The sequence below is a fragment of the Amborella trichopoda genome, chromosome 3 (assembly GCF_054954075.1).
Source record: "Amborella trichopoda isolate Santa Cruz 75 chromosome 3, AtrichopodaSantaCruz75HAP2 v2.0, whole genome shotgun sequence".
In the NCBI taxonomy this organism is placed as follows: domain Eukaryota; kingdom Viridiplantae; phylum Streptophyta; class Magnoliopsida; order Amborellales; family Amborellaceae; genus Amborella; species Amborella trichopoda.
This window is the reverse complement of record NC_142338.1, coordinates 6,176,929-6,192,421: the sequence shown is the minus strand read 5'-3', so window position 1 is coordinate 6,192,421 and position 15,493 is coordinate 6,176,929. Positions and strand designations below refer to the sequence as shown.

The following is a 15,493-nucleotide window of genomic DNA, read 5'->3' as shown; positions in this document are numbered from 1 at the left end:
TGAATCAGCCTCTTCTTCCTTCCTTCCTCCATCCTTATTCTCTGTGCAAATGATTTAGTGACCCTAGGAGGGTCAGTTGATGTCCTTGAAGCATCCATGACCATGTCCCATGTCAATCTTTCATGCCCATCGACCTCATCATCATCAACTAACCACTTCATAGAATGATCCATATTTTTTGATCTGATATGGTCTCTCTTATCTCTGTTAGCAAACTTGTCCTTCAAGAATCGATTGTACTTGCCATAAGTTAGGCCATTGAGCCTCTTTGATTCAAGCCTGTTCATTTTTTGTGTGTAAATTTGACGAAATCAAATGAAAAATCTAATATCTATGGTTCATGTATTATTTATAAAATTATAGAAATTACCCTTATGGCTTTACTCCTTCAAAAGTACTCCAATTACGCTCACAACCGGACGAAGAAGTTGTTATAATATCCGAATGACCAACTTTTGTAAATTTGGAGAACTACATCCATGTTGGCTCTATTAATGGGCTGCAAATATAGAGAAAAAAATTATAAATAAATAATAGAATTACTTGATTACTTGAACTTGATGAAAGATGAACTTAAGAATATTATTAATACCTGGTCTAGTTTTGGTCCCTTGCCTCATCGCCATTGGTGTCCCAAAAGACTTCAATGAGAATTTGTAATTTATCAGCTCATCAGCGCATATAATATTCTACATTTCAAGTTCAGGGACTAGCACCTCTACACACTCATTAAATCCATTTATAATTGTGTCGTTTGTTTGTATATCCTTGTCAAAATAAAACAAAGTTGGATTCAAAAAATAACCAATTGCATGCAATGGCCGATGTAATTGCCTATCCCACTTCTCATCAACAATCTCCTAAACAGGCATGTAGCGGGTTTATTTATCATTGAAATTTTGGGCTATCTCTCTTTTGCATTTCTCCATAGCATCATATATATAGCCCATAGAAGGCTTGTCACTATCAACCATGCGAAGGACTTTGATAAGAGGAAAAAATACCTTAAGAGTGCCCTTCACCCCTCGCAAAAAAACTTTAGAAAGGATAATAACTCTCACCTTTTTCCCAACCTGATCCTCAGACCATTTGCATGCTCTCCACTCATTCGAGGTAAACACTTGCTTCAACTGCATTCTCCTCAAATGTATGCTATCTAGATATAAGTATCAGATCGTAAATGTCATGACCCCAGCCCTCACAATCTCTTTCTTCTTTGTAAAGGTACACGTCATGCTGAGGGTGAGATGGTGGCTATAAATGAAATTTATAACTAACTTGGCCTTCTTCACTGCACTTGTTATCTCGGTTAAACTGTCAAGAGCCTCAAACATGAAGTCTATACAATGTGCTACACATGGTGTCTAAAAGATTCTAGGATAAGGTATGCGCAACAAATTAGATGCAGCAACATTAGGAGTAGCATTGTCTGTGACAACCTGTACAACAAGATGCTCCCCAACCTCCTTGATTCCCTTCTCTATCGCTTGAAATATGTAATGGGCATCAAGGATATGATCAGATGCATCAATAAACCTCAAAAAAACAGTCCTTACAGGACAATTCACAAGCAAATTCATCTGACTTATTCTCTTCCTATCACTCCAACCATCAGTTATACCCATATTGAGCTCATGCATCATTCTTAAGTTCTACAACTTCCTTTGTGACACTCATTGTCTTTTTAAAAAAGGCTCTGAAAGCTCATATGGGGTCGGGAGTTTCATCCTAGGGCTAAATTGGCCAACTGCCTCTATCGATAGAAGCTACTTAAGCGAACGGTATTGAAAGGAATGCCCGCCTCATAAAACCATGTAGCAAGATAATACACAATTATATCTCTATCTTCCTTATTGATTCTATTTTCAATGGTGGTTTGTTTTCTTTCTTTTTTTTCTCTCCTGCAACCTCAGGTTCAGGCCGAGGTAAAAAACTATGCATAAGGCCTTTAACCCGAGGCTTCTTAATCACAGAACCAAAAGCAATTACAACTCCCTTCCCCTTTCCCCTAATAATAGATTGCTCAAGCTCTTGACATTCCTCCCCAATCCTTTCCTCGTCACTATCATCATCATCAAAATTGACTTGAACCTCAGACCTAATATCTGCTATAGAGGCAATTCTCTCATTTTTTTCATTTTCACCATGTTCAAAAAATTCTTTATTTCCTCTTTAACAACATCAGGAGTCTTTTTACATGGGGCAACATCCCCCCTGATACTGGCAAGATGTTTCTTGAATCAGTTGATGCCCCCTTTTGTATTATTTTTCACAAAATTTGCATCTGATACAATTTTTATCATTAGCATTTGGGTTATAGCCATATTTCCAATTGGGATCACCATTCTTATTAGATCCTGAAGAAGATATCTAAACCAATGGTTTAAAAAGCGGATCGGTGACCTGGATCGGGCATCTCAAAAACCGATCCGGATCGACTGAATCGGTCGGATTAAAGCTTCAAAAAAATCCGAAAAAATTATTAAAATTCATTATAAATATTGTTTTTTAGGAATCCAATAAAAAATAAAGGTACTACATTATTAACTTTCATTTTTTTCATCAATTTGTGAATATTGAGATGCTCTTTCCCTGTATAAACTTATGTTAACCATTAAATTTACATCACATGAAAGAAAAATCATAGAATTATCATAGATAAAATATATAATTATACATGGACTATTATAAAGAGTAGACTAATCAATGAAAAAATAGCCATTAAAATCTCGTTTTGACGAAAAACCCTAATTCGCTAAAAAAATCCAAATTATTACAGCCTAACTAACTATAATCCAAAATTATTAAAATCTAACTAATTATAATATTATATACTGAAATTATAATTATTAGTTTACATTTTATAATTATTTTATTAGACAAATAATAATAAATTAAAAATATTTTATAATATTATCTAATTTAAAATGTATCATTGACAACTGTAAGAAAAATAGTACATTACATGATTTATAATGTAAAAATTAATAAATAAAATAAAATATTTGGTTATCAATGTAAAACTTAAATAAAATGCGTACAAATTTTGGAAATAACACTTCAATTTTTCAAAAATTTATTTTTTTAGGTTTCTATAATAAATTTAGTGAAAAAGATTGTTAGTAGAAAGATGGAGATTTCAAATAGAATAAACTTTTTATGTTTTATTTTTTTATGCCTTTCATATTATTTAAAAAAAATAATTATACCACTATATATAACAAAAATTAACTGCTATACAAAAAATTAACTTTTTTATTTTTCATTTTTTATGCTTTTTATATTATTTACAAAAATATTTATACAATATATACAACAAAAACTATACAACATAAAGAAATAACGCCCACAGGGGGACTCGACCTTGAGAGGTCACATGAAGAAGCAAAGGTCTTAACCACAGCGCCATCTCACCATATGTGGTTGTAACTTGATGATTAATAGAATATATATAAATTCCCTTTTCATTTAATGATGTTTGGGAATTATCCCACATCGAAAGATGGGTATTCCACTTTGGTATATAAATACCTACGTAATATAAATTAAAATGTTTATGTAGAAATATTGGGGTAACCTCACACGTGTCGCACGTGCGTGTTGCATGCCTGCATGTGCGTGTCGCACGCCTGCACGTGCATGTCGTACGCATGCAGGGAGGGAACCGGCTGAGCCGGGCAGAACCGGATTGGAACCGGCGGTTCTTCTAGAACCAGGCGGTTTCCGGTTTTGTATTGGAACCGGCACGGGCTGTGCCGAATCCTGAGTCGAACCGGGCGCCCGGTTCGACTTGCCGATTTTTAAAACACTGATCTAAACAATAATACAAATAATTAAAGCAATAAAAAAAATCACTTCCTTTGAGTTTGATTGATCAATCTTCAAACTTCCACATCAAAGATGCTTCTAAATACTTAAAATCGTCTAAAAACCTAATAACTTTGTAAAACATTAAAAAGTAAATATAATACCAATGGGTGATGTTTTGATCAATTTTTGTTAACTTTGAGTAACGATTCGATCATAAAAAATTCACTACAATCTAGTTTTTTGGGGGGCTTTGTCTCTTTAAATTTGGCTCTAACAAGTTTTAGGTTTCAAGTGAACCTAAAACCCTAATTTTTGGTCCTTTAAAAAAAAAAAAAAAAAAAAAAAAAAAAGGCAAAAAATTCCATCACCAAATGGTTTTTCCGCTCCTAGGCTGGTGGCCGCCTAGGCGGCCACCCAAGGATTGACCGCTCAGATAGGCCGCCTAGGCTTGGGCGATGCGCCCAGGCCTTCTGGACCGCCTAGGAGCTGGGCAATCAGCTTTTTGAATCACTGTGCCCAAATATCCTCAAATTAATCATCTTGGCACCTGGACATGAGAAAAAAATGGATTTCAAGTTTTCGAAATAGTACATCTTGTAAAATAATTTTGGACCATCAATTTTCAAGATTTTCAAGATTTCATAGATATGCTTTATCTACACTATTTTTGAAGCTTTAAATTTTATAATTAAAGATGAAAATATATTTTAATGGTATCATTGAGATTTCCATTATTGAAATCACATTTCTTGGCACTATTTGAAGGTGGGTTTTACATTGATTGTTTAGAGCCTCAGCTCTATACAAACAACACTTTTTTACAAAACGAGAAAGTTTATATGGAGCCGAGGCTCTAAACAATCAAATTAGAGCCCACCTCAAAAATTTCACTAAAAGAGGTTGTTTTGATGCCCAAATATCCTCAAATCGATCCTCTCGACATCAAGATGCATGGACGTTAGAAAAAAAAAGGATTTCGAGTTTTGAAAATAGTGCATCGTGTAACGCATTTTTGGACCATCAATTTTCAAGATTTCCAAGTTTTCATAGATCTGCTCAATCTAGACTGTTTTAGAAGCTTTAAATTTTATAATTAAAAATAAAAATATATTTTAAGGCTATCACAAGGATTTTCAATATTAAAACCACATTTCTTAATACTATTTGAAGGGGCGCTCTACGTTGATTGTTCAGAGCCTCGGCTCTATACAAACTGAACTGTTTACAACAAGTTTTAGAAATTTAAAAAATTAAATATTCGTGCTTATTAAGATGAAATCGATCCCTGGAAAATTTCAAATAAACCCAAATGATAATTTGGCCTGAAAATCAAATGGGAAACTTACAGCAGTGAGATTTGTGGATAATAATTTGGGAGAATTATATTTTTCCGAAGGAGAGAGATATCAATGACACATTTTTGGATCCTCAATTTTCAATATTTTCAAGTTTTCATATATCTATTCGATTAACACTATTTTTAAAGCTTTAAATTTTATAATTAAAAATAAAAGTATGTTTTAAGGCCATCACAAAGATTTCCAGTATTAAAACCACATTTTTCAACACTATTTGAAGGTGCCGTCTACTAACTGGCACCCTTTACAAAAAGTTAAAATGGGAAGTAGAAATTTATAAAAATTAAATATTCACTTTACAAAAAGTTCAAATAGGGAGTAGAAATTTAAAAAATTAAATATTCGTTCTTATTAAGATGAAATTGATCCCTAAAAAATTTCAAATAAACCCAAATGAGAATTTAGCCTGAAAATCAAATGGGAAACTTACAGCAGTTAGATTTGTGGATAACAATTTGGGAAAATTATTTTTTTCAAAGGAGGGAAATATCATAACAATGGCGTATAAGTTATTTTACGCAATGATCGAAGTTTTATCAAGGACCAACAATAGGCACAAAAGAAAAAATATCAAAGTATAAAAAAACAAAAGGGCCCAACCGGGTTCGAACCGGTGACCTCTTGATCTGCAGTCAAATGCTCTACCACTGAGCTATGGACCCAATTGTCGTATGCTGTTTCCGACATTATATAAGTCTCATAAAGTAATTTGACCGTTACCTCCAACGGATGATTAATGAAGGTCAATCAAAGAGAAGCGATACTGAGAGGAGGAATAAGTTCACATCATCCATCATCTCATCATTATCATAACTTTATTCCAACTATTTGGAGTAAGCTACATGAATTTTGTTATGTTGTATTGCTCTATCAAGGGTCGTACCCTCAATCAAACCTATTGGAAAAAGTTTTTTGATGTTAGAAGAACCTCAAATACCTTGCGATCTATGGATATTAAGAAAAAATATTTTAAGCTACAAAAATACTACATCTTGAAACATAGTATCCAGATTCAAGATTTTTAATTGTTTATAAATCTTCTTAGTCTGCACCTTTTAACACTTTAAATTTCATAATTAAGAGTGAAATAGATTTTCATACAATCCAAAGGATGTCTGACCCCAAAACTTCATCTTTCAACATAGTTTTGAAATACACCTTATTTTGAATGGGTGTGGTTTCTATGCATTTATTCTGAGTAATATACAATGGTTTAGAACATAGTAATACATAAAAATATTTTTAACAAAAAGCTTTTTAATTTCTGAGAATTGGCTCCACAAGGAGATGGCCGGGTAGCAACATGACAGATTTCCATTTTCCCATATCCCAAATTAATATTCAAAGAAAAATCTCCGTTCAACTCATTCTTTTGTGGTATACTAGTGGGATTATGTACGTTGCATGTAGAAATGAAATAAACAATCACATAAATAACCTCCTAAAAATCCAATAGAGAGTACATAAGTACGTAACAAGCATTCATGTAAATAATACGTAAAATGTAACGGTAAATTGATATACACAAGCGATCAAGTAACCAATTACATGCTTTTGCAATATTGGAGTTCTTAGATACGTGTGATGAGAATAGAAGACTATCAATTTATTCAAAAATATTCTATGCATTTTTTTATTATTAAAAAAATCAGTGAAAATAAAGAAATATTAAAAAAGATACAAAAAAAAGAAAAAAAGATAAATATGTTTGAGAATATTTTTCACTGGTGGATTATTATGTATCATAATCCATTCTTACCTGGTGTGTGTAGATTTTACAGGTATGTTTTAAGTAAAATTTTAATATATTTTTTGTGTACTTAAACTTGGTAATAAAGAATAATGTTTAACTACCATCTTTAAAAAATACTTTTCAGGTTTTTTAGGAATTGGTTCTCCTTTTGTTATTGGTTTTCCTCATTTCCAAAAATTTTCAAGTACTGTAAAAAAGGATCCAAATCGGATTCTTATTTTTTTGTCGTACCATCTATATCTTATCTTTTGTCCCCAACTTATATATTTCCCCTTCTCTCTTTGATCCTCCTCTACCCTCTCTTCCACTCCTGTTTGACCGCACTCTCTTTGGAAATACGCAATGACATCTCTCTCTCTCTCCTTGCTACTCATCCCTCTCACTCTTGCTCAATATCCCCTATACATACAACATTTGCAATTCGAGAAAATTTGTTAGCTCTTCAAAGTTGGTCTTGAAGTTTAAGTTGTTTCTCTTAATAGGTCAAATATTTTGTTGAAATTTTATGTTATTTTATTTTATTTTTACTGATATTTGAGCACATTCTTCAAACGGGTTGCTTTTGATATAGGTAAAATCTTGCTTTTCTGATCAATATTGAATTATTTTTTTAACTAGAATCTTCAAATAAGAAGTTGATAATGCAGGGTTTTCACTTTGTGGCTTTGATTTTTAATTAGAAATTTTCTGCGAAATCTTGAAGGTATTGAAATTAGAGAATGTCCGATTTTGTAGGTCAAATTTTTGGCTATGAGTAAAAGATGGGCTCTCATGAAACTGCATTTGGGTAGTTTTCAAACCGTCTACAGTTTTCGAGTGGAAATTGGTGGTTACAACTCACTCTATTTCCTGAAACAAACCTCAAGTAAATAGTGCACCATACAATTGTCTAAAGGATTGGAAACCGCAAAGCCATGACCATCCGTACTCAGATTAGAATATTAATCAATGGGTCTACTTAAATCTTGATAAGTTACTGTTCCTAATCTTTGTTTAAACATAAATCAACAGGCCACATGTTCTTTACTTATTCATTATTACTACCATTTTTGTTTTATTTAGTATTTTATTAACCTTAAGCTGAATGACAGGCAGCAACGCGTCTTTGACAAAGGAGACCTCACTGCCAAGCACTTGGAGCTGGGCATGCGAGGGGCATTTAGGAAAGGAAAATGGTTTGATAGGGCTGCAGCCCTCTCAAAATAAATAAAGCCTCACCTCAGAACTCATCAAAATTGCAATTGAAGTGTTGAAAAATTAATCGATCATCTCAGTTTGAACATTATGGTTTTTTTTTTTTTTTTTTAAGAGAATTAAAAATGGTACAGAGAGGGTAAAAAAGCACCACTTACTTTTTTTGAATATATCAACTGTGACCAATTTCCAAAGCCGCCCCTTAATGAAAATAGCCCTTCAACATGTAAATGTGACCCAATTAATGGCCAATGCAATGGGGACAAAAGCAGGAATTGACTTCTTCTACTAATCATTTCATCTTCAACGACCATGTTACCATTTTTTTTAATACTTTTTTACTTAGTTTTTGACCAATGGGAAACTTCCTCCCACGTTTATTTGAAGAAGCTCTAATATTTAATGTTTAAACTCAAAGGAGATTAAAGTCATGCAGACGTAGTCATATGAACAAAAGACATACCTAACCTAACAATTGGTAATAAGGAGACCAATTCATAGTAGAAAAAGGACAAATCCAGTTCACACCAAATAAAAAAATTCCAATGGCAATGCATTGTAAAAATGACATCAAACGCATGTGAAACTATCAAATTACTGTATTGGGGTTTGAAAATAATGTAGAAGAAAACACGGTTTGTCCAGGTTGTATAAATGATAGTATAGTTGCCTTGAGAAGCAGTAGGTGGGGGCCTAACACTATAAAAGGGGCTAGAGAGAGCACTGAAGCACTCAAGAAACACAAAACAAAGAAAGAGAGAGAAGATTAGTTGTGCACTCTTTGAAGCAAAGAGAGTGCTAAAATTGGTGGCGCCACCTTCATGGTGCCCAAAATGGAGAGGCATTTTTTGCCTCAGCTGACCTTTGCGGCCATTGTATGCTTCCTGGCTACAAATGTAGTGGCTGATAAACCGGAGCCATATTACTATTCTTCTCCACCCCCACCTTACCTCTACGAATCACCACCACCACCATCGCCGTCACCACCTCCTCCTTATGTCTACAAGTCTCCACCACCACCTTCACCATCTCCACCTCCTCCATATGTCTACAAGTCCCCACCTCCCCCTTCTCCATCGCCGCCACCTCCATATGTGTACAAGTCTCCACCACCACCTTCACCATCTCCGCCACCTCCTTATGTCTATAAGTCTCCTCCACCACCATCACCATCACCGCCACCTCCGTATATCTACAAGTCGCCGCCGCCACCTTCGTCATCTCCACCTCCTCCTTATGTCTATAAGTCACCACCACCACCTTCACCATCACCCCCACCTCCATATGTCTACAAATCTCCTCCACCACCATCACCATCACCACCACCTCCTTACGTGTACAAGTCACCACCTCCCCCATCGCCTTCACCACCTCCTCCATATGTCTACAAGTCTCCACCCCCACCTTCACCATCTCCGCCACCTCCTTATGTCTATAAGTCTCCTCCACCACCATCACCATCACCGCCACCTCCGTATATCTACAAGTCGCCGCCGCCACCTTCGCCATCTCCACCTCCTCCTTATGTCTATAAGTCACCACCACCACCTTCACCATCACCCCCACCTCCATATGTCTACAAATCTCCTCCACCACCATCACCATCACCACCACCTCCTTACGTGTACAAGTCACCACCTCCCCCATCGCCTTCACCACCTCCTCCATATGTCTACAAGTCTCCACCCCCACCTTCACCATCACCACCCCCTCCTTATGTCTATAAGTCACCACCACCACCATCGCCATCACCGCCACCTCCTTACATCTACAAATCACCTCCACCACCATCACCATCACCACCTCCTCCATATGTATACAAATCTCCTCCTCCACCTTCACCATCACCACCACCTCCTTATGTCTACAAGTCTCCTCCCCCACCATCTCCATCTCCTCCTCCTCCTTATGTGTATAAATCTCCCCCACCACCTTCACCTTCTCCACCACCTCCTTATGTATATAAGTCTCCACCACCACCATCGCCATCGCCACCTCCTCCATATGTATACAAGTCTCCACCTCCACCATCACCATCTCCACCACCCCCATATGTATACAAATCTCCACCTCCACCATCGCCATCTCCTCCACCTCCATATGTTTATAAGTCTCCACCACCACCATCTCCTTCACCACCTCCTCCTTATGTCTACAAGTCTCCCCCACCACCATCACCTTCACCACCACCTCCTTATGTTTATAAATCTCCTCCACCTCCATCGCCATCACCACCGCCTCCTTATTTCTACAAGTCTCCTCCACCACCCTCTAAATCACCCCCAGAACCTTATTACTACGAATCTCCACCACCACCAACAACTGTCTACTAGTTGAAGTAACAACACTGATTGGTTATCAATTATGTAAGAGAACATTGGATTCATTGTCTTTTCAAGATTATTTTATTTACGAGCATTCCCTTTGACTATTTTTTATTTTTTTCTTTTTAGTATGCATTCTCACAAGTTTCTCAATTGCAGGTTCCTACCAGATTATTGAAATAATGAACACCAATTGAAGTTTGAGTTGGCCATTTCGATTAGGCAATAATGAGGATTGAAGAAGGATTTTCTTGAGATCCAAAGAAATATGCATACTACTGGAATTTATTAAACGATTTGGTCCTTGAGGCCATATGAATGTTTTTATTTTGATGGCTCTATTGGGCCACACTTTCATTCTCAATAAACTGGTTGTATTATTTTTTTATTAATGCATTTGGTTCTCTTATATGTGTGAATTTCTAAGTTCGATATTTTAAGGTTTATCTAGACAAAAATCGTATAAAATGAATTATTCTACTCTATAAAGGGCATTAGTGTGGTTGGGCTCTGTAGAATTTCAATCATTCACTTTATTTTAACCAAAAAATAAAAAAGAAAAAAAGGCAAAAACGAAGAAAATGAGGAATCCTGAATCGATCACCTCAGTATTGGAGAATGTAATCAAAATTATTTCAAAACTCAAAAGCATATGTCATATCAAGGTTCCTAATACCCCAATATTCTCAATCTCTCTAAAGGTAAGCCCTCAACTTTGCTCTCACTTCTGATTCAGATGCCTTTAACCTTCCCATTATTATTTGTTGTTCCGCAGGAGAAAACCCATCTAGTTTCAGGATATCAAAAGCAACTCGTGCCCATACATGAGCAACTCGTGCCCATACATTTTAAATTCCTAATGTACATGAGCAAAATTTATATTGCCGATAAAGGATTATTATGACCATGTTGTTTTTCTTGGTACTTCTACATGAGTTTTAATGATATTTGATATCTAGTCCTCATGTATGATTTATTGCGCGGGGGTCTTATTTTGAACTAGCTGATACATTGTGGCTGGCAATCCTCACAGTATAAACTTTAAGCAGGGTATGGAAAGAACACCTATTTGAATTGTGAATTGCTAATTAGGGTCTGGTTTGGTAGGTACTCAGGCCGATTCCCATATGGTTTCGAAAAATTTATTTGGTATTCATATAATCACTCGGTTCTGTTCAAGAATTTGATGATTCGGCGTGTTGGGTCAGTGATCTGGACTTATAGTTCTCTGAGGATCATTTGTGATGTAATATTTAAAAAATTTAAATTATATGAGTTTTTTTTTTTTCTTGCTGGTTATATTTATTTCATTTTTTTCTTGCTGGTTATATAAATATCAACGAGGTTCAACATATGCATCAAATTGCTTTATTCACCTAGAGAAACTTGTTATTTTAGAAAAGGAAAAACGGTGATTGATATTTTTACAAGGCTCTCTCCCACTAAATAATCTTCTCTTCAATTTTTCCTTTTCGTTATTTCCTGCCGATAACTTTAAAAACTATTTTGCAAACAGGAAACGATTTTGTCGTTGAGTCTTATTGGGTGTTAATTTTTTTTTGTAAACAAATCGCATGGAAACAGGAGACTGATTTATTCTGTGGCCATTTTTTTTTAATCTTTTTGGCATATTTTTCTATGCGGCATACAATTCTTGACGGGGCAGTCCTCATATAAATTAAGCACTTTAAAGAAATACATATTTCTACCCCCATAGGTAAATATTAGAGGATCTCTATTTTATCTTTATTTAATGCTTAGAGCACCTCCATCCCAACGGTGCTAATTTGATGGGTAAAGTGACTAATATTTTGTATATATATTGTTGTTGTTGTTGATCATTCTATCATTGTGCACCGTCTATAAATTTTGTCTTTAGAGTTGGACACTCCTGATTACATTAGTCATTATTTCAATAAAGTACTAAGTGTTGTGTTGGCTATAAGAAAATTGTTTATACAGCCTCCAAAAACAGACACCAGCTCACATAGCTGATAATTAAAGATATGACCCGTATTTCAAAGTAACCAATGGTACTCAATTTTAGAATTCATTGCAAAATTGGTAGCCATAACTTTAACAGGAAATCTTCATTGCAATAACTAAAAAATTCATTGTTTTTTCTATTAGGATTGCATATACACAATTAATGAAACACATATCCCAGTGTGGCTTAAGAGCCATATGCCTAGACAATTTCATAATAGAAAGGGTGTATTATCCCAAAATGTGATAGCTGCAGTGGGCTTCAATTTGCAATTCCAGTATATACTTGCTAGATAGGAAGGATCTGCATCGGACTCCAAACCCTTATACGATGCTTTGGAAAGGGAGACCAATCGATTAAAAATGCCTGAAGGTAGCTCAATTTTGTAACTTTTATGTATTGCAGGATAGTATTTAAGTAAGGGAGTGGTTTGTATAGAGCCTAGGCCCTAAACAATCAAATTAGAGTCTACTTTCGAATAGTATCGAGAAATATCGTTAAATTATTGGAAATTTTTGCGATGGCTTTAAAATATATTTTTATATTTATTTATAAAGTTTAAAGCTTCAAAAATAGTGTAGATCGATTGATCTATGAAAACTTGAAAATCTTGAAAATTGACCGTCGAAAAATGCGTTACAAAATACACTGTTTCCAAAACTTGAAATCCATTTTGTTCTCATGTTTACGCATCTTGATGTCGAGATGATCAATTTAAACATATTTGGGCATCAAAACAACATCTTCTAGTGAAATTTTTGAGGTAGGCTCAAATTTGATTGTTTAGCGCCTCAGCTCTATATAAACTTTTCCGTTTAAGTAATTGACCATTTTTGTCTAACTTATACATGAAAATATGAAAATATTATATTGTGGATGGGGGCTATCCGACCATGTGGGATCCATTAGCAACTCAAAGCAATGAGGACCATGTCGAAGGAGGACAACTGCGAGAAGAAATTGCATCCCAATTGTGGCACGACCATGTCAATCATTAAAAAAAAAAAGTTTATATGTAAAGAAAAGTCTCTTATTATTTTTGTAGCCTAAAGAACTATACATTGGTAATATGGTACCTTCATTGCGCATTTGATTAATGATTGACGACAAATTATTTTGTAGAATGGTTTACCATGGAATTTGGGATATTCAATCCACATGTTGTTCTTAATTTAGAATATATGATTCAGGAAATTAATATTGATATTAACAATTGAAGCAAATCTTTCCTCATACTTTACTCCAAGCTCTCATGTATGTACTGCAGTTCCTTCTCTCTAAAGCCTAAACAAATCCAACTTGATGCATATAACCTTAACTTACAAATCCAATTGATCCTAAGAAATGTATTTCGTATATAAGGAGCTTGGACAGAAGAGGTTTTTCTGGACAGACTTAATTAGGAAACATAAATAATAGCATAATGAAATCGCTATAAAACCATTATTAACCTACAAATCCATTGTTCTTGCTTCATCTATTACGGATGACCTATTAGATTTTTGTTAAAAAATAGTATAATGAAATCGCTATAAAATCGTTATTAACTTACAAATCCATTCTTCTTGCTTGATCTATTATGGATGACCTATTAGATTTTTGTTAAAAAATCAATATTACCCCCAAAATATCCGTTAGTACCAAAATACGTAAATATGTCCGTTTTAGTTTTAGTTATTACCAAAATACATAAATATGTCCGTTTTAGTTTTCGCTATTACCAAAACGTGTAAATATGTCCATTTTCAGTAGGGTTTGTTTTCTCGGTTTTTAAAAAACCGGATAAATAAAAAAATTCGGTTTTTGAAAAACCAAAATTTTAAAGTTTTCGATTCTTGAAAAACCAAAATTTTAAAGTTTTCGATTCTTGAAAAACCAAAATTTTAAAATTTTCAGCTTTTCAAAAACCGAAAATGGGTAGTTTTGTTTTTTTTTAAAAAAAAAGTTGTTATGAAGTCCAAAAAAGGACATATGAGTAATAATAAAAAGTATTCCGTATTTTGGTAATGATGGAAATTAAAACAGATATTTACGTAATTTTTCAAAAAATCAATATTACCCCAAATAGGAATTCTTCATGTATGGATTAAATTAGTTAATTATTAGGTCTCCAGGTTTGATAATAATAATAATAGTAAGAATAATAATAATAATAATAATAATACTAATAATAATAAGAAAGGGTATAGATGGAGACAATACTCATAGAAAGGTCTTTCACACAAGAGGAGTAAGTGTATAATGATATCCCGAGGGAGCATGCTCTAAACTCTTATTTTCTTTTGGTTGGAGGGCAGGGCTCGCATAATGCATTTTCCTTTTGTTTCCGGTGGCTCGGCTGGCAATGAACTTTGTAGTGAGCGATCCATATTGAGTAGGAACATGAAGTTGAAATTAAAATGATATCGACTAAGAATCATTAATTAGATATTGATTAATAATACAATATACCAATTTTAAAATCAATAATGCCTTGTTTAGTCCTAAACTTCTTCCAAAAAATATTTGCCCCTCAAGTTTCTTGGCATGCTCATTTCATGTTGGATGTATTAGGTGTACCTTGTACATGTTTGATGTATATTAAACATGGATGAAATTTCTAGAGGGTCTAGGCTTTATGAAAAGAAAATAAAACCTCACCTCAAATCCTCACATGAAAAGAACTTTCGACATCGTAAATGTTCATGATATCTCTAAAATTAATTTTCAACATTGACAATAAAATTTGAAACTAAAAAAATATATAGATCTCGATGATCTGTGAACACTTATTTTTAAATTTGAAACTAAAAAAATATACTGATTTTGATGATATGTGAATACTTGTTTTTAAGGCGAAATGGATAGTCGAGGTGATTTGTTGTAATATACACCATTTTTAAAATGTGAAATCCTAACTTTTTTGCACAACCATAATGGTCAAGCAAAGAAGATTGATTAAAGGTTTTTCAACACTTGAATTACAATTTTCTTATGAGTTATGAAGTGAGGCTTTACTTATTTTGATCGGGATGCATACTATCGAACCATTTTCGGTTAAAACATTTCTTTAGAAAAGTAAGTTTTT

General features: G+C 34.3%; 1 protein-coding gene and 1 non-coding gene across 2 annotated transcripts; one reads left to right on the top strand and one right to left on the bottom strand.

Moving 5' to 3' along the window:
* Positions 1 to 5,758: 5,758 nt before the first annotated feature.
* TRNAC-GCA (transfer RNA cysteine (anticodon GCA)) lies at positions 5,759 to 5,830 on the bottom strand. The gene has a single exon. It is a non-coding gene; the product is annotated as a tRNA-Cys (tRNA).
* A 2,968-nt stretch (positions 5,831 to 8,798) lies between these two features.
* On the top strand, positions 8,799 to 10,848 carry LOC105421093 (uncharacterized). Its single transcript, XM_020670618.2, has 2 exons — positions 8,799 to 10,481; positions 10,599 to 10,848. The coding sequence occupies exon 1, from the start codon at positions 8,937 to 8,939 to the stop codon at positions 10,446 to 10,448; it is 1,512 nt and encodes a 503-aa protein (XP_020526277.2). The 5' UTR covers positions 8,799 to 8,936; the 3' UTR covers positions 10,449 to 10,481; positions 10,599 to 10,848.
* Positions 10,849 to 15,493: the final 4,645 nt, after the last annotated feature.

What these genes read in the sequence shown, in the direction of transcription:
- LOC105421093 (XM_020670618.2), top strand. Translation starts at nt 8,937, where the DNA reads ATGGTGCCCAAAATGGAGAGGCATTTTTTGCCTCAGCTGACCTTTGCG.